The following is a 22,069-nucleotide window of genomic DNA, read 5'->3' on the forward strand; positions in this document are numbered from 1 at the left end:
CACTGCCCAGAGTCCCCAGCACTGCAGAGGCACCAGCACGCTTGAATTCTGAGCAGCCTTTTTAGATTCCACTGGTCTTACCCAAGTAGCAGAGACATTTAAATGTCACCTGCTTTCTCAAACCAGACCCACTATGGGAGCTTGTCTGAGGGTCTCCCTGTGTCCGGGGATGAAAGCCATAGCATTTGCCCCCACAAGGACTGGCATTTCAGGAATTTCCATGAAGCTTCATCCACAGCACCTTTGCCCCCACGATTTAGCAACACTCACCATGTCCTGATCCTGAGGAGTATGCCTGCTGTGTAGCACATGAGTCACCATGAAGAATCAAGTTGTTTTTTGTCAACCTCTGTCACTCCTGGGGATGTCAGCTATTTTGAATTTGGTCTTTCTTAGTTACTTGAACCTCAAAAAAGAGAATTATAACAGACACACAGTAAAAGTGGCGATATTTATTTATCTCTAAGGTGGAAAGCATGGCCACGTGTACACACTGTCCTCTGGGCAGCAGTGAGGTGACAGCAGAAGTATAGATGACATTTAACATCAACTTGGAAAGTTGGGCCTTGAGAGAATTAAGCCCTAACACCTAGGGCACTCCTTGAATGTCACAAGGTTGTTCCTGTCCTGGGCACCATCTTTGGGAGAGGTGAGAGATTAGTCCTGCAGCTCATTTCTGTGTTCTGTGTTCAGATGAAGAGCGCCGGCAATTTGAGTAAAAGAGCCGAAAGTTCAAGGATTAGGTACTGCAGAGGAAGGAGGTGCACAGGCAGGCCCTCCACAGGTTTGCACTGAGGAAGTGGGAGTAAGCCAGTCTCTATGTTGCTGACAGCCTCTAGGTAACAGCTGACGTATCACAGGTACGTTCACTTCTACGAACTGCTGGCATTGTTCACTGTGCTGAACTGATTCCGGTGAGCTTCTCAGTCATTTGTAAATTTCTCCTCTCCAATGGGCCTCGATTTCAGAATGGTAGCATAAACCACAAAAGCCATGATGCCAAAACATCTCCGTTCTCATTGTTAGAATGGAACCAGAATTACAGAGTGCCCCCAAAACACTTCAAATGCCCAGACCTCCACCTTTAAGACTTGGTGGGGTTGGCAACTCTCCCCATGAAGAGCAGACAGCTGGTGCGGTGCTCATAGACGAGGAAGAGGAAGGGGCGGTCGACAGTGAACCGGACTTGGGTGGACAGCGGCATGAACCCCACTGTGGTCACGGCGGCAGCTTGGGTGCCCTCCTCATTCACCGTGATGGTACCTTGGTGCTTGAACTGTTTCAAAATGGAAAGGAAGTTGTCAGATCCCATCAGTGAGCACACAGAAGGATAGATGATATAGTGAGTCTCCTCTCATTTAGGGTAGAAACACCACATAACAAGGCACAAACCACAGCTGGCCAAAATGACCCTTGAAGATCTCTGCCAGATGTGGTAATTGTGCTCAGAGGCTGTGTCATATAAATAGTATGTATCTCTATAAACTCCAACATCATAGTCTCTCATGGTGGTGGCCCATAGTATGAGTAATCTGCCAGCAAGACAGCAGCTGCACGCCCCGTCTCCCCTGTACTACGCTCTAGGTGCACTGCTAGAAGGATGGGGTCGGGTTTTTTGGACTGGTGTTCTCTCTTGTCTTGTAGTGTGTCTATTTTGTCAAGTTCAGTATGCAGGTCATGCATTTTTGCTGCATGTTAAAGGATCTTTCATGATTCAGCTGAGTGTCGCTATTTCAGGGGTTGGAACACATGCCTCCTCTCTTTCTGCAGTCAGTGAGAATGTGATTCATTCCCATGCTGCTCCCTAAAACAGACTACCCTACCCACACAGTATCTGGCAGACTGAGGGAGAGCAGATCCAGCACCCCTGACTTCTGAAGTCAGGACAGACAGGAGGGAGGCTTTGCTGGGGGCAGACCCTGGGCACAGGTGCGGAGGGTGGACAGAGGGAGAGGTTACCAGATCAATGGTGATCCTGTGGTCTGAGATTCCGGTCATATTGCTTTCTTTGTCAAACAGTGCTGTGACCCCCATTGACTTCAGGGCCTCTACCAGGTTGTAGTTCTTCTCCAGTTTGAATTTAGGCAGAAGTACCTCTCGAGTTCTGGGCAGAGAAGAAAAGGGTGCCCAGTTTTATTGAACTACAAGTTCCAAAAGAATCCTGTTTTTCCCTCAAATGCCCTCACCTCCTTTCCGCCACCAACCCCAGGTTGCTTTTACCACAGAATAAAATTTATATCACAGTACTATCAGTTGAGTTTTGGGGAAAGACCATCCATTATGATTCCAGTTTCTTAAAATGTAGGTATGGTTAGTGCTATCCAGTCATTTCCTCCATACTGTAGGGTTCATGTTCCGCCTTACGGGTCAGCAGCAGAACTGTTACTGGTTTATGGTTTGAAAGTATCTAAAACAATTCTCTTGATTCCAGGAATTTCTTGTTAAGTAATCAGTTGAATATCTGGTCAATATACAGAAAAAGGAACCCTTCACATGCCAGACAGTGTTGCATGTTCTCTGTCCTTGCTTCAACACATTCAGTCTTTACGGATAAATAGCAACTACAGTGCCCATGAGGCCAAATCCAGCACACAAAGGGGATAAAGAGACATCAGACACAGTCCCTCTTCTCAAGAGCTTGCTTTCCTTTTGGCAAGCCAGGACTCAAGTGTGTGAAGCAGCAAAATGGTAAAGGCGGTATGGTAACGTCTGAACAACTAGAACAGATCTCACTACTGGAGCCATCCAGGAGGGGGTGGGAAGGAGCAGGTATTCCTGTGGCCTAGAAAGCTGCCCACAGCCTGAGACATGGCGTGAGCAAAGCCTGGAGGACGCTTGAGCTGGACTGCCAAGGGGCACTGTTCAGGCTAGGAGGAAAGAGGAGGAGGGGCAGAGTAGGCCAGATGGGAGGCCTAGAAGCTGGGCTGTGTCCTGTGGGCAGGTGGCCCACAGAGAGCTTCGGAGCAGAAGAGCCGGGGCGGAAGAGTGTCTTAGGAATGCTGTTTGGAGACCAGTGCAGGGTGGCTAAAGGAGTGGAATGGGCAGGCTGGTTAAGCCTTCTTAGCTCAGGGTGGGATGTCATAGGCGATGAGGTTAGGAAAAAGAGGGGACATTTTTAAGGAAAAATTGACAGGGCCTGATGACTCATCCCCTCCCTGAGCAGATACCCTCTTCTAAGAGCCCTCTTCTCAGTTTGTTACATTTCTTTGCATTCTTGTCCCAAAAGGAGACCAACATCTAATAAAACAGAAATGCAACTTCTCTATTCTTTCTGGTGTGATATGCTAATAATTGTGGTAACTATTTAAAACCTGTAGTTTTGCCTATGGAGTAACAAATAATAATGGCAAATCATGAATGATGTGTCCCTAATGGGTTATGAGGACTGCAGGATTTCCTGCACAGGGGCGGCAGAGGTCATCACACGTACCAGGTGCTGCAAGGGATGCTCAGTATCACTTTTCTGTGTACTCTCTGTATCTCTCTCTGCGACCCTGGGAAGTCATGGAATCATGCTGCTTTCACAGACGATGAAGCCATAGAGCAAATAGGCGGCAGAGCCAGGACTGTTTCCACACTGGCTCTAAGTCACCTGTCCCTCACTTCTGAAAATGTGTGTGTTTCTCACAGATGCTGTCTGATTGCTTCTCACTGAGCAGGAAATTTGGGCTGAACTTACAAAAATGGCCCAGTATGGCAGTTCTTGGGTTTTTATGCACACATCTCCCTTCTCCTTAAAATGACCAAAACTCCCAGTGTTTCTGGTCTCTCCCTGCTTCCCAGAGATCAAAAGAACAAACATTCAACCTAAAGTACCTGTTGGTCATGCTTTTCTGCCATCTCTCCACCACCTGGGGTGTCAGCTGTGCCTCAAGTGTCTTCATCCCAGACAGCTTGTGCGGGACCACGATTAGCATGCTGATGCCCCCCACATACTCCAGTTGCAGGATATCACAGTCCAGCTCCTGGTCATTTGCTGCTAGAAAGTTCCCTTTGGTCTGCATCATGGAAACTTTGACCGCCTCTCGCTCATTCAGCCGAAAGTTGTGATTGTGTGTCATTTCTACTGGGAATTTATTCACCCAGGATCCTGTAAAGTCAATTAGAATAGGGCTTTTATTAAAATGTTATTTTAAAGCCATGGTCTACGCATGCGAGCATGCACCCGAAACACCTGGAGGGCGCGTTCTGGCTGCAGGGCCCACCCGCAGAGTCTCTGGTTCTGCTCTAATTGGAGCCAAGAACTTGCATTTCTAACAAGTTCCCAGGTGGTGCTGATGCTCCTGGTCTGGAGACCACACTTTGAGGACCACCGTTCTAAATGATTCCAAGGTCAGAATGCTAACATACTTGTAGGAAGTATGATAATGGTAGAAAAGTTAGATGGCTGGAATGAATTCTGGTTTAGAGGTGGGGGCTAAATAGTTGACTCTAGCAAGATCCCTAATGGGCCTGGACCTCTGTTGGTTGACCTGCAAAATGAGTACCTTTTTGCTCATGGCAACCCTGTTTCGATAGCCTTCATCCCGTCCACTCTGCGATTCCATAAGGACTAGAAGGATATACTGATGATGCCATCAGATCTTCATGTCAGATTTACGTGTAATGCTGTGTCCAGGAGTAAGCACATGTCTGTTTTAGCTTTAAGATACTAGTAACTATAACAATGGCTGCTGACTGACAACTAAGAGCTGGCCATGTGCCAGGCATTCCTCCAACCATCTTTCCTGTATCCTTCCTTTCCTCCCAGCAACCATATGTAATGTATGCTTTTTATTATAAGCCTTGTTTTACAGATGAGGAAACAGGTACAAAGACGCAAAGTAACTTGTTTCTAACTGGTGGGTAGAGCTGCTGGGATGAGATGAGTCTCTACCCCAGGCTTCTCAGCCTCAGCACTATTGACATTTGGCAGTTTTCTGTTATGGGGGCCGTCCTATGCATTGTAGGGTATTTAGCGGCACCCCTGGCCTTTACCCCTTAGATGCTAGGGCTGCTTCTTCCTTCCCCCCAGGTTGTGGCAACCACAGATGTCACTGTGCTTTTGCTGGAGCTGTCACATGTCTCCTGGGATTCTTTCCTTCTGACTTCCTCCTGACCCAACCTCTGTTTATATTGTGCTTTACAAGGTGGTTATAATATTTGTAATTAAAAATCAAATTAGTAACAGATTTAGGCGCTCACGATTAAAATTATATTTCTAGACTTTCCTTTCTTCTGATGAGCATCCATGAAAGATTGGGTGCTGCTAGCATTTCATCTCTCTGATTCCAATGTTAAATTAAGTGACTATCCAACAGGAGGGGAAAAGGATATGTATATATTTGCCACTTTGACCCCTTGGTGTGTGACACTGGTTACTAGGTGTTGGAGGTTACAAACTGACTGCCCTAGTCGTTCTGCAGGCCTTGCCGGCAGGAATAACTCACTGCTGGGTTTCTCTGCCTGCTCCTGATCACTCAGCCAGCCTAATGCAGAGGCGCTTGTGTCTGGGGTTCCCCACAGACCTGTAGAACTGAGGGTTTTGGTGCTGCCCAAGTAACTTACATTGACTGTCCTAAAGCTGTTCCTAAACATAGGTTAGTTGCTCATAGAAGCAGACTAAACGTCTCTGACAATATCATACCTACTTAGTATATGATATGACCGTGGCATCTGCAGTTTTACTCCTTCAAGATCATTGAGCTCTTGCCACCATATCAGGCTAGCACTGCATCACTGTCTCTTGCAGTGTTACACACAGCCCTATTAGAGTAGATTCATCAATATAAAGCTGAGGAAACTGAGTCACAGAAACATTGAACTTGCCTGAGGCTACATGACTAAAAAGTGGGGAGGCCAGGGCTTAAACTCATTTTTTCATTTCCATGTACTTATGATCAGTAATAAACAGTATACGTGTGCGGAGGCACCTGGGTGGCTCAGTCGATTGAGCTTCCGACTCTTGATTTCAGCTCAGGTCATGATCTCGGGGTCGTGAGATTGAGCCCCACTTCAGGCTCCATGCTGGGCTTGGAGCTTGCTTAGGATTCTTTCTCTCCCTCTCCTCCCCCTCCCCACTGCTTATGAGTGTGCTTTCTCTCTTAAAATATGTGTGTGTATTCATTATATATGTGGCATGTGTCTGTGTTTCTGTTACAAGCCTGTTAGAGCCTTAGCCTTTGATCAGCCACCACAATGCCAGTGGTGTTCCTAGCATTTGAGAGGGAAGCCCGAGAGGTCTGGCTCAGCCTCCATGCCCCTCCTGCAGCCTTGAGTGCTTCAGCCCTACTTTGCCTATCTGACAGATTGCCTGCCTGGCACAGCTACAGGGAGGCCTCGGCTTACCCTCAGCAGCCCCACCTCCCCAGAGCAGCAGCCAAGAGAGGGCCCCTATCCTTCACTGCTGTAACTAGTGTTGGAGCTAACAGGCGAGGAATTCTTTGTGTCTGCCCTTTGGCTCTCTAGGCTTGTAGAGTGAGGTAGAGGTTTCTTCTGGTTCAAGTCCCAATGAGAGCACTGTGCATGAGGTCTGGATTTTATGTCCATTGCCCATTTACTTCCAGGATCCCAGGGGTCCTATGTGTGTGTGTTGGGGGGGGGGGGGATGTCCTTTCTTGTCTGGCCCAGAATAGTTGGTCTAGAAATAATAGTTTATTTCCCTACCCCCTCCTGCCCATTAATGCACAAGTGTCCCCAAAAGGACTTGCAAATATTAATGTAAGTCAAGCTGAACAGTTTTCAGATACCTGTCTTCAGCTTCTTGTCCATATTCCTGCTTACTGATAATTGGGAAAGGAAATTAAAAAAACTCAAATCCAGGATGGCCAAATGGTAAAAAGGTTTTTCATTTTTTCTTCCAATTTAACGAAGCACTGGAGACGGCCTGCCTGACACAACCTTAGTTATGCGCCTTACTGGCTGTGTGCCATGGGAGCATCATTTTACTTCTCTCTGCTTTGCGGCTCTGTCTATAAAATGGGATGCTAATAACAAGGTTGTGATGAAGTTTCAGTGAGCATAAAGCATAGAATTAGAGCCCAGTATCAGCTACTACCGACTTCATCCTGATCTTCCCTGTGTCTTGGTTTCCTGGATAAATCAGAACTAGAGCACACAGTTGTTGATGTTCAGTCCATCTGTGCACTAAAAGAGTATGTCATGAGTTTGTTTTGAGAAACCTAAAGCTATTTCTTACCTTTAAAGTAGATGCAGTTTAAAATCATCATCTGAGTAGCTGGGTCAATATTCTCCAGTGCGTCTTTTATGAGACCCTTGGTCAGCTTCAGAATGTGGTTATTGGTTTTTGATATGAAGGCAGGGTCTGAGAAGTCAGCCTCCTGGGCCTCTGCAAAGTAGTACTCTCTTACTTTTCTTTTGAAGTCATCCAGGATTGGAAATTGCTTTTGGACATAAAGGTCATTGACTGACCGCAGTGTGTACCCAAAATTCCTCCTGAAGAGGCGGTGAGTCAGTTTACGGAAGAGATTGTGAATGGTCATGATCTCATACTTGCTGCTGGCATTGACAAAGTCTTTGAAATGCAAAATTGAGTGCACTTGTTCATAAGTCTCCCCCTGGAGGCCAAAGGAAATCATACCCATGGCAGTGGAAATGCCCACTGGGGCTATGAAGATGTTGTCGGTAGAATGGGCCTGCTCCTTCAGTGCTCGGTAAAGGTTGAAAGCAAACTTGGCATTGAGGATGTTGAGACGCTGGATACGGCTCTTGCCTTGGAAGAGCTGGAGGATGTTCCCAGCAACGGCCTCTGAATCAGTTGGTGAAACTGCGTCGATGATGTCAATATAGTCATCATCTTCGCTGAATATCTTTTCTAGGTCCAGATAATCCTCGTCCTCCTCCCCCTCTGTGATCCAGTCATTGGTGACTGTGTTTTCCTTGTGGAAGTCAGCAGGGAGAAGGGACATGCTCAGGTTTTTGCTATTTAACTGCCTCCATTGGGAGTCTCTGGATGGAGAATCTTCCCCTCCTTCCTCAAGCTGACCAGCCAGGCTGTTGTTCGCACACATGGACGTTAAGATGAGAGAAATGATGAGGGGTTGGAACAGGCATTTCATTTTGGCAAAGCTAAAGTTGGGAGAGAAAACCAGCGACACTGTGAGAGGTAGCCTAGTGGACCTGCCACCACAGTGCTTGGAGGGCAAGCCCATGGCTTTGACCCAGGAAGATGCCCTGAGGGTGTCAGTCCTTAACCATTTTAAGATCATGCACTTTAAGAGAGACTGGTGAAGATAAACAGATACCCAACATTTTGTCTGGCTTCCTAAACCTATCTGAATGATCTGAAGGCCCCTAATTGAGAATCCTTTCTATAAAGATTCATGAAACTGTGACCATATAGATTTCTGGGGACTCAGCATTCTGAGGGAGTTTCTTTTTCATTCACTCACCAAACTTTGTCTCCTATTTTCTAAACAACATGTTAGGCACTGGAGGCGCAAAGGTATCCCCTATCACAGAACTCTGCCAGCAAGACAGGGAACAGATGTGCACAAAGCAGGGAGGCTGGGCAGCCCTGGTGGCTCAGCAGTTTAGCGCCGCCTTCAGCCCAGGGCGTGATCCTGGAGTCCCGGGATCGAGTCCCACGTCAGGCTCCCTGCATGGAGCCTGCTTCTCCCTCTGTCTGCATCTCTGACTCTCTCTTTCTGTGTCTCCCATGAATAAATAAATAAAATCTTAAAAAAAAACAACAACAACAACAAAGCTGGTAGGGGTGCAGAGCTGGGGTGTGGCCCTGCTGCCTGTCATAGGAGCAGGGTGCCAGGAGAGCTTCCCCACTTCACGAAGAGGTGGGGCCTGAGTGGAGATGTTGAAAAATGCATCAGGCCAGGCTTTCTGAAAACAGATATCCTAAAGATATGTGAAATCCATCGCATTATTTGGGGTTGTGCAGTTTGCATAAGATTTGGAATTTGTCGTAATGCAGAGATCCTCTGGGTGCCTAGTGAAAGGTGGCTGGTGGCCTGTCTTTCCCCTGTGGTCTTTCCCCAGAGGCTATGAGGCTATATGGCTTACCACAGGTACGTTGTCTTCTCTGCATCTGTTACTTGGCTCACACTGCTGTCAGGAGGACCTACTGAATCTTTTTTTACTTAACTGCTTCTAGCATGGGGTTAGAAGTAATCTTACCAGGTGTATAAAGTCTGTGTGAGGTGATAAAGTCAGAAAGTTCTCACTAGAAGGCCTGAGGGGCAGTCCCTTTATTTAAATAAACAAGGTAAGTTTTTAATACATACACTGGGAGAAGCCCGTCTTTATCTACCCATCCCCTTTCTTATTCCAAGGAAGGATGTGTCTTAACTTGTCAAATCAGTTTTACCTGCCAAATGGCTTTCTCTTTCTCTTGCTTACTTCCTGCATATTGTATCCTGGGTAGATGAGCTATTATTTGATGCTTCCATGTTTCTGCAGAACAGCTACAGCAAGCATTTATAATGTTATACCATCTTACGTGATCCCAGCATCACTTCTGAAAAGCCTGGAAGGAAGAGCTGTATCTTGTCAAGTTTGTTGTGTGTGTGTAACCATCTCCTGTTAGGTAGATATTTGAGGATGAGAATATCTCCTTCCAGTCTAGGCCAGATATGAGTTACTGGCACCTGTGTTAAGTAAATATTTGGACTTGTTAGGCCTGAAAATGGGCCTAGCTATACAGATACCCAACTTGTGACCCTCTCAGTTTTGTTGTTGATGGCAGTGACTCTTTTTTTAATTTTTAAAAATATTTTATTTAAATTCAATTTGCCAACATATAGTATAACACCCAGTGCTCATCTCATCATGTGCCCTCCGATGCAGTGACTCTTGATAGAGTGTCTCCTGGATGCCAGGTGCTATACAAGGAATTTCTTTTTTATTATTATTTTTAAAGATTTTATTTATTTATTCATGAGAGACACAGGCAGAGGGAGAAGCAGGCTCCATCAGGGAGCCCGATGAGGGACTCGATCCCGAGTCTCCAGGATCATGCCCTGGGCCGAAGGTAGGCGCTAAACCACTGAGCCACCCAGGGATTCCCCAAGGAATTTCATCTGTATAACTTAACTTCATCCTTTCAGCATTTTATTGTTACTGTATGTGGCAATGGAACCTCTGCCTCTTTGCTTTGGAGCATTGGGATTGGTTTCTCTGCCCCCCAGTCTCCCTCCTTGGGTCTTCCCATATGGTACTATGAAAATAATCCGCTCAAATGTTGTTCTAATCACCACCGAAAGACTTTTGAATCACACATTTTAGAGAAGGCAAATCACATAGTTTCTGACTTTGAAAATGTCCGTGGTCTTTTCCTGCCCCACACCCTCCCTGCAGCACCCGCAGCTTCAGCTGCGGGTGCTGCACATGTAGCCTGCACATGAGAAACAATCTCTAATGTGTTGGCTGCAGATAGAACTGGGCCCAGTTTCCAGATAGAAGTGGACATAAAAATTGATAGCAGTACACTGTAAAAAGTTAGAAGAGAATGGAAGTCTCCTGGCTAGGCTATACTTAGAAAGATCCTTCTCAGGTAAAAACAAGGTTAAAAAAAGCAACAACTTGAATAAGAGTTCAGGGAAAGGAATCTGAGACCAGATAAGGAGGTAGAAGTGAAGACATTCATGATTTTTTTTTTTTTGACATGATTCTTAACCCCTGTGTTCATATGGTATATTGGGAAGCCTCTTATACCCTGTTCCTACATTATATGATGAAAAGCCAAAAATAGTGTTCATTATTCCCTTACCTGAGAAAGGAGAAAAGCTCTCTAATATTTTCTGTGGATTGAAATTAAGGATCTAAAAAACCAATCTTCCTAATCGTTTTGCCACTTAGTATAACAAGAATTATATAAGACACTAAAACTACCACTAGATTATGTCCAAGTGACTATCTTTGAAGAGAAGCAATATTTTTTAAAGGTAAACAATTCAAAAGTTTACTTTTCTGGGAACTTTATATAGCACTCTCTCATGCCAATTGTATGGAGCAAGGTTGGCCTTTATGGTCATGTATCAGAGCACAACACCTGGACACTCTAGTTCCTTCTTGGCTATGTCTTCAGCCCAAAGAGGGCAGATGTGATGGGAGAGAAGTAACTGCTTGAAATTTTAAAAACCTTTCATCTTGAAATAACTTCAAACATAGAAAAGTTGAAAGATCAGGATAGAGAACAGCCCCTATACGCCCTTTTCCCAGATTCACTAGCTTTTGTATTTTGGAACAGTTTCTTTATGGCTTTCTTTCCATGCATACACATCTGTGTGTATGAGTGTGTATACACATGCAGGCACACATCTCATGTACTCTTTTTTTTTCCCCCTGAATCCTTTGAGAGTAGGTCACTTAGAATGTGTCCCTGTAACTTTTAATTCTAATATTTCAGGGAAAAATGCCTTTGGACAAGGATATTTCATGCACCATCATAGTACAGTTCTGACATAGGCACAGTACTCTCCTATTACAGTTCCTTTTCCAAGTTTGCCAACTGTCTCAATAATGTAACTGACAGAATGTTATAACAGGCAGACTAAAAAACACATTTTCCCATTTTTAAGACGCCATAGAAACTTTTCAGTTCATAGTTTGATAAAGAAATGAATGCACCAGTTACCCATCTCTAACCACTACAAATAAGAATTTATAATCAGCAGAAATGTTAGAAACCAAACTCACCTCTGTGCTTCTGAGAAGTGGTGTTGCAGAGATGAAATGAGCCAAGGTCACCAGTGGGGTTTCAATGTGAACTTTGGTGCTGGGCCGGTGTTGGGTATTTTCCAAAGTAAATATGTCCCAAATCAAACACCACTCAACTAGCTTTGTCAGCACAAACCCCCCTCAGCTGTATCTTTGGTCTCTGCTGAGTGACTTCTGACTCCTCTGCTCCAGTTCTCGTACAGCTGGTGTTTGGAAGGCATGACTATAGCTGTGTTGACGTGCTCGTGGGCGCAGTCCTCACTGAAGCTACCACGTAACTGAGACACTCTTCAGAGCTCTGGGGGCCTGGGTTGCATGAGGAGTAGCTGTAATGCTCCCCTAACAACAGAGGCCCTCTCATCAGCCCTCCAGCTATGGATTCTCCCACTCAGGTGATCTGGCCCTGGTCTGACCTGGCCCTATTCTCCAGGGCTGATGCGACTGCTAGGCAGGTGTCCCCATGCTTCCATGAACATGTCCCTCTGAAAAGCAGAGGGAAGGAGAATGAGATCAGTGATTCATAGCATAAGGAGACCTTGGTACAGAACTTTCTTCAGTCAAGGCTCACTGTGTCTGTGCCAGGCTTGGAGCCTCGCTCTCTCAGCTGTTACAGGACAGATAGGGTATTACTGAGCAGTGCTCCCCAAACTCTGGTCTACCTAGGCATTCACTAGGGGCTAGGGATCACTCTTTAAAATTTTTTTTGGGCAGCCCGGGTGGCTCAGCTGTTTAGCGCCTGCCTTCAGAGATCCTGGAGACCCGGGATCAAGTCCCACATCGGGTTCCCTGCATGGAGCCTGCTTCTCCCTCTGCCTGTGTCTCTGCCTCTCTCTCTCTCTCTCTGTCTCTCAAGAACAAATAAATAAAAATATTTTTTTAAAAATTAAATTTATTTTAAATTCTGTAATCTGGGACGCCTGGGTAGCTTAGTGGTTAAGCGTCTGCTTTCAGCTCAGAGTGTGATCCTGGAGTCCCGGGATCTTAAAATCTAATATCTTAAATAAATTCTGTAATCTGGGCCACCCAGTGGCCCAGCGGTTTAGCCCCGCCTTCAGCCCAGGGTGTGATCCTGGAGACCCAGGATCAAGTCCTGTGTCGGGCTCCCTGCATGGAGCCTGCTTCTCCCTCTGCCTGCCTCTGTGTGTGTGTGTGTCTCTCATCAATAAATAAATAAAATCTTTTTTAAAAATTAAAAATAATAAATTCTGTAATCTAAAACATTATTACAAAAAAAAATAAAACATTATTACAGGAATATTCTCGATTGTGTGGAAGACCAACTTATCACAGAATGCTGCTCCCTGATTTTGGTACCCAGGAGTGTGTTGTTGTTGTTGTTGTTGTTTTTTAAAGATTTTATTTGTTTATTCATGAGAGACACAGAGAGAGACAGAGGCAGGAGAAGCAGGCTCCCCACGGGGAGCTCAGTTTGGGACTCGATTCCAGGACCTCAGGATCACGACCTGAGCCCAAGGCAGACGCTCAACCACTGAGCCACCCAGGTGCCCCAGTCCCACTGTCTTTTATCAGACATCCAGTACCAGTCAGATTTCTCCATGACTTCTGTGGTAGCTTTTTAAAATCCAGGATCCAATCAGGGTTCTGATATAGCATTTGGTTATGTCTCTTTGGACTCCTTCATCTATTTCAGTCTTTTTTTCTCTGACCTTGATCTTAGGGAAGGGCAGGTCAGTTATCTTTTTTTTTTTTTTTTTTTTTTTTTCCAGGTCAGTTATCTTATAACCCTTTCCCTTATCCTTTGCCTGTCCTGACTCGGGGCCATACAAGACCCCTTCATCATCTTTTGGCGATCTCTGGAACCTCCTGACTGCTTTCTGTCTCTCCTGAAGCATAGGCATAAATCCCTGCACATAGTCCTAACCAGTCTGACTACACTGTCTTTGTCTCAGGTTGCTTCAGATCATTTCTGGGGCCTTTTGTGATTCCACCATAGTCTTTCCTTCCTGGGAAGCAGAACCAGCTCAGCTGGTATGATGGAGTCATCAATGCAGGGAGAACCTATAGGGCACTTCCAAGCCCTAGTTCTTAGGAGGGAAGCAGGACGTTCTCAGGGTGAGAAGTAGGATCACAAACTAAAGATAGATTTTTTTTTTTAAGATTTTATTTATTTATTTTAATTTATTTATTCATGAGAGACACAAAGAGAGAGGCAGAGACATAGGCAGAGGGAGAAGCAGGCTCCATGCAGGGAGCCTGATGTGGGAGTTGATCCCGGGTCTCCAGGATCACGCCTTGGGCTGAAGGCAGATGCTCAACCACTGAGCCACCCAGGCGTCCCTAAAGATAGATTTTTGACAGTCATTTTCTCTCACTGTTCCAAAACCATTTTGGACCTTTCAGTCACTTGGTGCCTCTGATCTGATTGGGAGTGAAGCATTCTGAAAGCCTGACCATAGCCACCAAAGGCAAGTTCTTTTTATAGGACACCAGAACCTCTTGGCCACATTGACCTTGAACACCAAGCCAAAGCTATGTCTGGGAACCGGGTCATGCCTCCACCATCTCTTGGAACCTCATCCTAGGGAGGCCCGTCACCTCAGAAATAGTCCCAGAGCTCCTTTTCTTTAAAGCTACCATGTTTGGCCACTAGCAAGTTGGAAGCCCCTCAAGTGTGCTTTTGTGGCAGTGTCCTTTCTGCTTTGAGACATTTCTGTCCACTGCTGCCCTCCGCAGTGCTTCTCCACCTCCTCAGCACCTTCCCAGAGGCCACCCTGCACCCCCCACCCTATCTTGACTGATTCTACCCAAGGGAACAGCACCCTAGTGGCTTTCAAGGAGAAGCTGCTTCTCCCACACAGCATGTTGTCCAGCCCTAGGCCAGCACCTGTGGCCTCCCTGGGATTGTGGAAGCAGCGGATCTGTGGCAGAATTCTGGGAAGTACAGGCAACATTAAGGAAGAAACTAGGAAGTCCTGCCAACCCAGCTACCCAGAAATAATCGTTATTAATATGCGACTGGACTTTTTCCCTTTTTCTATACACACATATTTACCTACAAATATACTTCAAATCTATACCATATTATATATATTTTGCATTTTTTTCACTCAATGTATTATAAGCTCTACCAGTGTCACCAAATATTCTTAGAAAATATAATTTCTGGGGCAGCCCCCGTGGCTCAAGCGGTTTAGTGCCACCTTCTGCCCAGGGTGTGATCCTGGAGACCTGGGATTGAGTCCTGCGTCGGGCTCCCTGCATGCAGCCTGCTTTTCCCTCTGCCTGTGTCTCCTGCCTCTCTCTCTGTGTCTCTCATGAATGAATAAATAAATAATAAATAAATAAATAAATAAATAAATATCTTAAAAAAGAAAATATTTCTGATGTACTGTAAATGTCCTGTTCAGCAAAACATTTAGTGTTTTTCTCTTTATTTTTCTGTTCTAACAAATGTTGCAACATTTTTGTGTTTAAATCAGATTTTTTGGATAGATCCCTAGAGATGGGATTTTAGGTGAAATGATGGGGCACTTTAGAGTTTTTTTTATTTTATTTAAATTTAATTGGCCAATATATAGTATAATACCCAGTGCTCATCTCATCATATGCCCTCCTTAATGCCCATTATTTTTAGAATTTTTGACGCATTTCACCAAATTGCTTCCCAGGAAATAGTGTACCAATTTATAGTCCTACCAACCACTGGTGCAAGTACCCTGCCTTCCCAGCAATGGTGTCATTGTGTGCGCCACTGCTGTGTCCCTGGTCCTCATGACTATTTGGATTGTTGAGACCCCTCACTGTAGGTTGATTATCATGTAGGGGGCTTGATGTCCTCTGGGGGTTCTGTGAGGACTAACTTGTCCAACAAACGCTGTGCATAAATTTAACATTTTTGCATAACCTGCGAGCTACTCCCTGTCTCACGCTGGGGAGGACACCATCTTGAGCAAGGATGCAGGGACTTGGGTCTCTCACCCCTGCACCTCTGTAACTCTGTAAGTCTTGCAGGACTTATTTTAAGTCTTGGGATTTTGCCCAAGATTACTGTTTGAAAAAGTTGTGCTGCCAGAAAAGATCTGAAAGTCACTTCTCCTCAACCCACGAGGTTTCTCATGATTACCCTGTCTCTCCAGTCACAGCTGTTCACCTGTGCTCCAGCTTCCCAAGCCCTCCATGCCCTCCCCAAGCCCAGACTTTGAGCCCGTTGCTCCTATGGCTGGATGGGTTCCTCTCTCTTCTCTGTCTGGCCAAGAGTTACTTACTTGCATGGTAACATTGAGACCCATAACACCTTCTCTAGGAACTCTGCTACACTGTGATGATTTCCTCACATACCTCTGAACTGGGCAGAAAGGCTTTTGTAGGAATGGGGCTTTTCACTTCCTGGGTATGATGCCTGCTGCACATTAGCTACTCAATAAGTGTTTGCTGAATGAGTGAGTATTTACCAGTGAACTGATCAAGAAGTGTTGGTCACTGGTCAGTGTATCTTTCCTACCCAAAATGACTGAGTGATTCTTGGAGAATAAATCTAGGGTTGATTTTATATCTGTAAGTTCTAGGGCTCATGAGCAAATAACCTCTTTTTCTCCCTCTGTCTTTGGTGCATTCAGCTCACCCGAAGGTTGCCTCCCATCAAAGAAGCCAAGCCTCGGTTGCAAAAGCTCTTCCGGGACTTCTGGCTCTATTCTGTGCTGATGGGATTTGCGGTGGAGGGCTCAGGTAGGGGAATATTCCCTCTCCTAGGGAAGATAGAGTGCAGAGAGAAAACAAAGGTGAGCCAGGACTCTACCTCATTATGGATGTGCATGCATTCAACATTAGTCCAAATTCAGATGCTGCTTCCTGCAAGTGTTTGTAAATGTTACAATTCCCCAGATTAATTTAGGATTCTGAGAGTGCCATGTGTCTTAGGAAAAACCTGTCCAAGTTAGGAAACAGACTCATTTCTGTGCCCTATTTTGGGGATAATTGGCTCACACAAAGGACCCACGACTCTAGGAATGGTCAGCGTCAACTGCCCTGCGGTGCTTCTTGAGGAAGGTGGTGGTCTCACTCACGGCTACTCTCTTGCAGGACTCTGGCCGGAAGAGTGGTACGAGGGGGTCTGTGAAATAGCCACCAAGTCACCCCTGCTCACGTTTCCCAGCAAAGAGCCACTGCGCTCCGTCCTCCAGTATAACTCCGCCATGAAAAACGACACAGTCACCCCCGTAAGGATTCTTGCCCTGCCAAGGACAGATGATACAGGGTTAAGTTCTCTTGAACAATGAGCAGATCCTATCACTGTCCTTGTTATCACACATTATCCATGACTCCTGGGCTCCTGGGGGAGGGCTGCCTTTTCCTCTGGGTGCTGTGTGAGCCCTTGAGCGTTTCTTTCCCCTAGGCTGAACTGAGCGAGCTCCGCAGCACCATCATCAACCTGCTGGACCCTGCTCCTGAAGTGTCCGCCCTCATCAACAAGTTGGACTTTGCCATGTCCACCTATCTCCTGTCTGTTTACCGGCTGGAATATATGAGGTATATAGGCCTTTGCCTCCCAGCACAGCCACACTGGAGCTAATTTTTAAACTTTCATGGCTTCTGGGAGTGAGACTCTTTTCAGTTCTTCCCAAGACACATAAGCTTCCTTACAAACCAAAAACCAAAAACCCCTCTGCTTTTCTTGTGTGTTCCTCCCTCTAGAGCACCAAACACCACATCTTATAAATCCCCAGGTATCTAAACTCTCTTATCATCCTCTCCTTGTAGGGAATAGGCTTCTGAGCAATCACTATAGATGTTGCAAACTCAGTCCACTTGTCTGCTCAAGAGCCCCTGTTAGGAACCAGCCCTCACTTAGTATGTTCTCAGACATTCACTGAACTGGATCATATTCACTCCAGGACCACAGCTGATTACAAACAACAAATGGGAAATGGCAAGGAGCCTGTCTCAAAACAGCACCACAGGTGGCCTGACACTCAGGATGCACGTGTGACCACAGCAGACCTAAGACACACAGAGAGAGACAGAGACACAGGCAGAGGGAGAAGAAGGCTCCATGAAGGGAGCCTGATATGGGACTCAATCCAGGGACTCCAGGATCACGCCCTGGGCTGAAGGCAGGCGCCAAACCACTGAGCCACCCAGGGATCCCCATGTCTCCTGTTTGTTGAGGTCACAGGATAGCTGCGATAAGATATAGAAAAACTTTACCAAATGGTTTGAAAAATAAGGTGTTCTTAATAGGAGGAATATTTGGGAAATGTTACTATTTTAACCTTTATTTGGTGCCATGAAACCCTCTGGTCAAAGAACTCTTGTTCAGAAGCTCAACATATAAAATAGATTAAAGCTGTTTTGGGTAAGTGAGAGTGAGCGCCCACCTTACTGCCCTGTTCCCTCCTTCCTGCTTCTTGGGTAGCCCGAGGTGCCATAACAGAGAAGAATTTGAAAACCAGTGACACATTCTCCCCCAGAGTCCCACAGAGCCAAAGAACTTTTGGCCTTCCTTGCATTTTCCATTATAATTTTTTTATAAAAGTAATATGAGACCATTACACATAAACTTGGAAATAAATGGAGAGGAACAACCACTGACCTCACCACCATTCCCAATTGTATGTCAGTGTAGTTCCCTCTCGTCCTTTTTATAAAGAATGTATTTTGAAAGAGAAACCCACCAAAACAAAACAAGCAAACCAAACACAGACCAAAAACCTGGTTTGCTTCTAGCTTAATGGCTACAAAAGATGTCTCCACACCCTCTCAGCCTCAGTTGCCCTCAGGCAGGGATGTCTCCTTCCCCAAAAGTGTGCCCATGAATGGAGTTCTCAGGTTCTCAGGACACGCTGTTGAGTGGGCTGGTAGAGCAACACCCTAAGGGGACAGCCCACGGTAGCTCCTGAGAGTCCAGCTCCCATCCCAGGTTGACTGCCAGGCCTCTGAGAGCATTGTTAGCATGGAGAAACAACCCTGAAGCCTATATTCAAGAACCTGGCTTGGGTTCCCAGCCACTGATTATTAGGAGAGCTGTAAAACAGTAAAGTGGACAATGTGAGAAATTACGTAAAAGATGTATAAACATGAGCACTCAAGAATGCATGAGCTTGGGGATCCCTGGGTGGCTCAGTGGTTTGGAGCCTGCCTTTGGCCCAGGGCGTGATCCTGGAGTCCCGGGATCGAGTCCCACGTCGGGCTCCCGGCATGGAGCCTGCTTCTCCTTCCTCCTGTGTCTCTGCCTCTCTCTTTCTCTCTGTGTCTTAAAAAAAAAAAAAAAAAAAAAAAGAATGCATGAGCTTAAAGCCACTTGGCCTGCCTTACTAAGGTTTGACTCACAAAAGGTTGGTGTGGAAACCCACAGATGCATTCCACCAAGCGCTTGCCTGTGTGCGTACGTGCCCCGCTATCTTAGAGGAGCCAGACTCTGAACAGCTACTATGAAAGTAAAAACAGTGCATAAAAATGAAAGAAAACATTGGGATAGGGGACGCCTGGGTGGCTCAGCGGTTTGGCACCTGCCTTTGGCCCATGGCGTGATCTTGGAGTCCCGGGATCAAGTCCCACATCAGGCTGCATGGAGCCTGCTTCTCCCTCTGCCTGTGTCTCTGCCTCTCTCTCTGTTTCTCTCTGAAATCTTTTTTTTTTTAAATTGGGATAGTACAGAAGATGCTAAAGGTGAAAAATACAAATGTCACCTTCCTGAATCCAGAGATGCCCACTATTGATAATTTTACTTTTCCTTCTAGAAATTCTCTATAAAATATTCTCTATAAATACAAACATATATATCCTACACATAGAAGGCACGTGGAGGCCTTTTGGGAACCTATCGCTGACATCCTGCTGTACCCATTTCCCCCACACCATGCTTTCTCTCTCTCTCTCTCTCTCTCTCTTAAGATTTTATTTATTCATGAGAGACACACAGAGAGAGAGGCAGAGACATAGGCAGAGGGAGAAGCAGGCTCTCTGCAGGGAGCCTGATGTGGGACTTGGTCGCAGGACTTCAGGATCATGACCTGAGCCAAAGGCAGACACTCAACCACTCAGCCACGCAGTGCTCTCCCCCTTGCTTTTTCATATAACTGTGCATCTTGGATGTTTTTCTATAGCTACCTCTTATTTTGGTGGCTGTATGATGTGCCATTAAGTGATGTACAAAGGCAGCTGAATAGTCTGTTGATGGACATTTAGCCAGCAGTGTTAGGAGAATCCTTATGCATATAACCCTTAAGATCTATGACTTAACCCTTAAGATCTATGGATTGCTGGGTGGAACAATATAGGAGCATTATGGTAGATGGTGGATATTCCTTCCAGAAAGTCCGCGTGAGCATATGACACTTTAAGTGGTGTAGGTTACTGATTCCTCACAGCCTCACTAGTTCTGAGCAGTACTAAATCTGTGATAAGGAGGGTCTGGATTTTTCAGAACTTACTCAAAACTGTTCTTCTTGCTAGGGTACTGCGCTCAACAGATCCTGACCGCTTCCAGGTAATGTTCTGCTACTTTGAAGATAAAGCTATTCAGAAAGACAAGTCTGGTAAGTTTATTGTGGTTCTCTCATGATGAAATGAGCTTCAATAGTATAAAAAGGCATACTACTCCCAATTTTCTGTCTACATGAAGAATATAGTTTTATGAAGTTACAAACTACATTGGAAAGATCAGTATAAGACATATAATCTTACAACCATATAGCCTTAAGGAACATCACTCTTGTCCACCCTTAACACTTGAGTATGCTTCGGCCCCCAGATTTCAGTATCTAATACTAACCTGTGCTGAGAGAATCCTAGTCTCCTCACATAGTCATTGATAGACCTAGAGCATCTTGTTGTAAGGGAGCAGTCGTGCTTTTTAAAAGTCCAGGGATCCCTGGGTGGCGCAGCGATTTGGCACCTGCCTTCGGCCCAGGGCGCAATCCTGGAGACTCGGGATCGAATCCCACGTCAGGCTCCCGGTGCATGGAGCCTGCTTCTCCCTCTGTCTATGTCTCTGCCTCTCTCTCTGTGTGTGTGACTATCATAAATAAATAAAAATTAAAAATTAAAAATTAAAAAAAATAGAAGTCCAGAGCAGGCTAAGAGGACCAAGAACCAACTTAAAAAGATTCCCAGTGGACAGACTATTATAATCTGAACATGAATACACATTTTTATTATTTTGCTTAAAAGAAGGGCAGATAAACAAAGATAATGGTGTGTACCCAAATACACAGAGATTATATATATGTATTCTCCTATATATTTTAGCATAATGATAGGTATAATGGATAATATATAATATATAGGATATGTGTATATATACAAAATGTTTGTTTTTTCCACTAAATATTAGTGAAATAGAGATAGGTAGTTGTTTCTTATGTAATCAGGAAAGAAGGAACACAAGGAAAGAGCCACACAGTCCAGGAAGAGGCCTGGCACCCCCGATAAAGTCTCGCCTGGCCTCCGAGAGTGACTAGGTAGAAAGGGTGCCCCACAGGAGATGGGCAGAGGTGTCCCGCAGAGTAGCCAATTAAAGGTACTCTGTTAGCTGAAAGTAGCTGTTAGCTCACTGTGGGGACAGGCCCAGACCTTCCGTGAGGGGTTCCATGCCTCCGTAGTCCTGTTGGCCATAAGGAGACCCCACTCAGGACCATGAATGCTTCCAGTGGTGCCATCAGGCCAGGCCAGAATGTCAGGGCAGCAGATCAGGACCCACGGGCCACATCCAATTTGAAGACCGAATCATTTCTGGGGAAGTTTCAGAGTAAGAAAATGTATTTGAATCACAAAGACTTGTAAGCCCAATGATGCAGATGTCCTTAGATCCTGAGTGCATAGAGGATCTTAGCAGCAACCAGTCCTAAAAGCACCGGACTCCTGGGAAAACAAATAAATGAAACTCTCCTAGTGGTATAAAAATATAGTTACTGAAATTCTAGTGAGGCAAACCTAAGAATTGGAATAAAAATAAGAGTTATTAAAATTGAGACTGCAAAGAACAATTAAGCACATAGTATAGTCATTCTTTGACCAGTTTCAGTATAAGGATGCTGATGGGTTTTAAGCATCATTATATTGGTCTGTGTATTTTTATTTATTTATTTATTTTAAATATTTTATTTATTTATTCATGAGAGACACAGAAAGAGAGGCAGAGACATAGGCAGAGGAGAAGCAGGCTCTCTGCAAGGAGCCTGATGTGGGACTCAATCACAGGACCCCAAGATCACGACCTGAGCCAAAGGCAGACACTCAACCACTGAGCCACTCAGGCACCCTTATGTGTTGATTTTTAAAGTGCTTAAAAATTTAAGAGACTGAAATATTAGACCCATGTTTTAATTAAATGCTTAGAAGAATTTGATCAGTTTTGTAATTGTGCGTAAATATTTGAGGGAGTTGAGTTTGCTAGATCCATGAGTTTTGTTTTTTTTTTTTTTTTTTTTTTTAATATTTT

The 22,069-nt window shown here is 45.2% G+C and overlaps 2 protein-coding genes across 3 annotated transcripts in view; one reads left to right on the forward strand and one right to left on the reverse strand.

Moving 5' to 3' along the window:
* The window catches only part of PI4KA (phosphatidylinositol 4-kinase alpha), a 119,026-nt gene that overhangs the window by 55,229 nt on the left and 41,728 nt on the right, over positions 1–22,069 (forward strand). The window contains 4 exon segments of the mRNA XM_038575976.1: positions 16,248–16,356; positions 16,711–16,847; positions 17,024–17,157; positions 20,083–20,165. Coding sequence (XP_038431904.1) covers positions 16,248–16,356; positions 16,711–16,847; positions 17,024–17,157; positions 20,083–20,165 — 463 coding nt within the window.
* On the reverse strand, positions 433–11,794 carry SERPIND1 (serpin family D member 1). 2 transcript variants are annotated; one of them, XM_038575978.1, is made up of 5 exons: positions 11,650–11,794; positions 7,178–8,067; positions 3,817–4,090; positions 1,960–2,104; positions 433–1,276 (listed from the first exon to the last, which is right to left on the reverse strand). In XM_038575978.1, the coding sequence occupies exons 2-5, from the start codon at positions 8,055–8,057 to the stop codon at positions 1,085–1,087; spliced, it is 1,491 nt and encodes a 496-aa protein (XP_038431906.1). In that variant the 5' UTR covers positions 8,058–8,067; positions 11,650–11,794; the 3' UTR covers positions 433–1,084. The 2 variants fall into 2 exon arrangements, with proteins under 2 accessions (XP_038431906.1, XP_038431905.1); XM_038575977.1 differs by lacking the exon at positions 11,650–11,794 and adding an exon at positions 9,320–9,375.

Source organism: Canis lupus, chromosome 26 (genome assembly GCF_011100685.1).
Source record: "Canis lupus familiaris isolate Mischka breed German Shepherd chromosome 26, alternate assembly UU_Cfam_GSD_1.0, whole genome shotgun sequence".
Lineage (NCBI taxonomy): Eukaryota > Metazoa > Chordata > Mammalia > Carnivora > Canidae > Canis > Canis lupus.

Coding starts and splice junctions, on each gene's coding strand:
- SERPIND1 (XM_038575977.1), bottom strand. CDS start 9,360: ATGCAGGAAGTAAGCAAGAGAAAGAGAAAGCCATTTGGCAG. Junction 4,091..7,177: donor AAACTGCATCTACTTTAAAG/GTAAGAAATAGC, acceptor TTGACTTTACAG/GATCCTGGGTGAATAAATTC. Junction 2,105..3,816: donor CAGAAAAGCATGACCAACAG/GTACTTTAGGTT, acceptor TTCTCTGCCCAG/AACTCGAGAGGTACTTCTGC.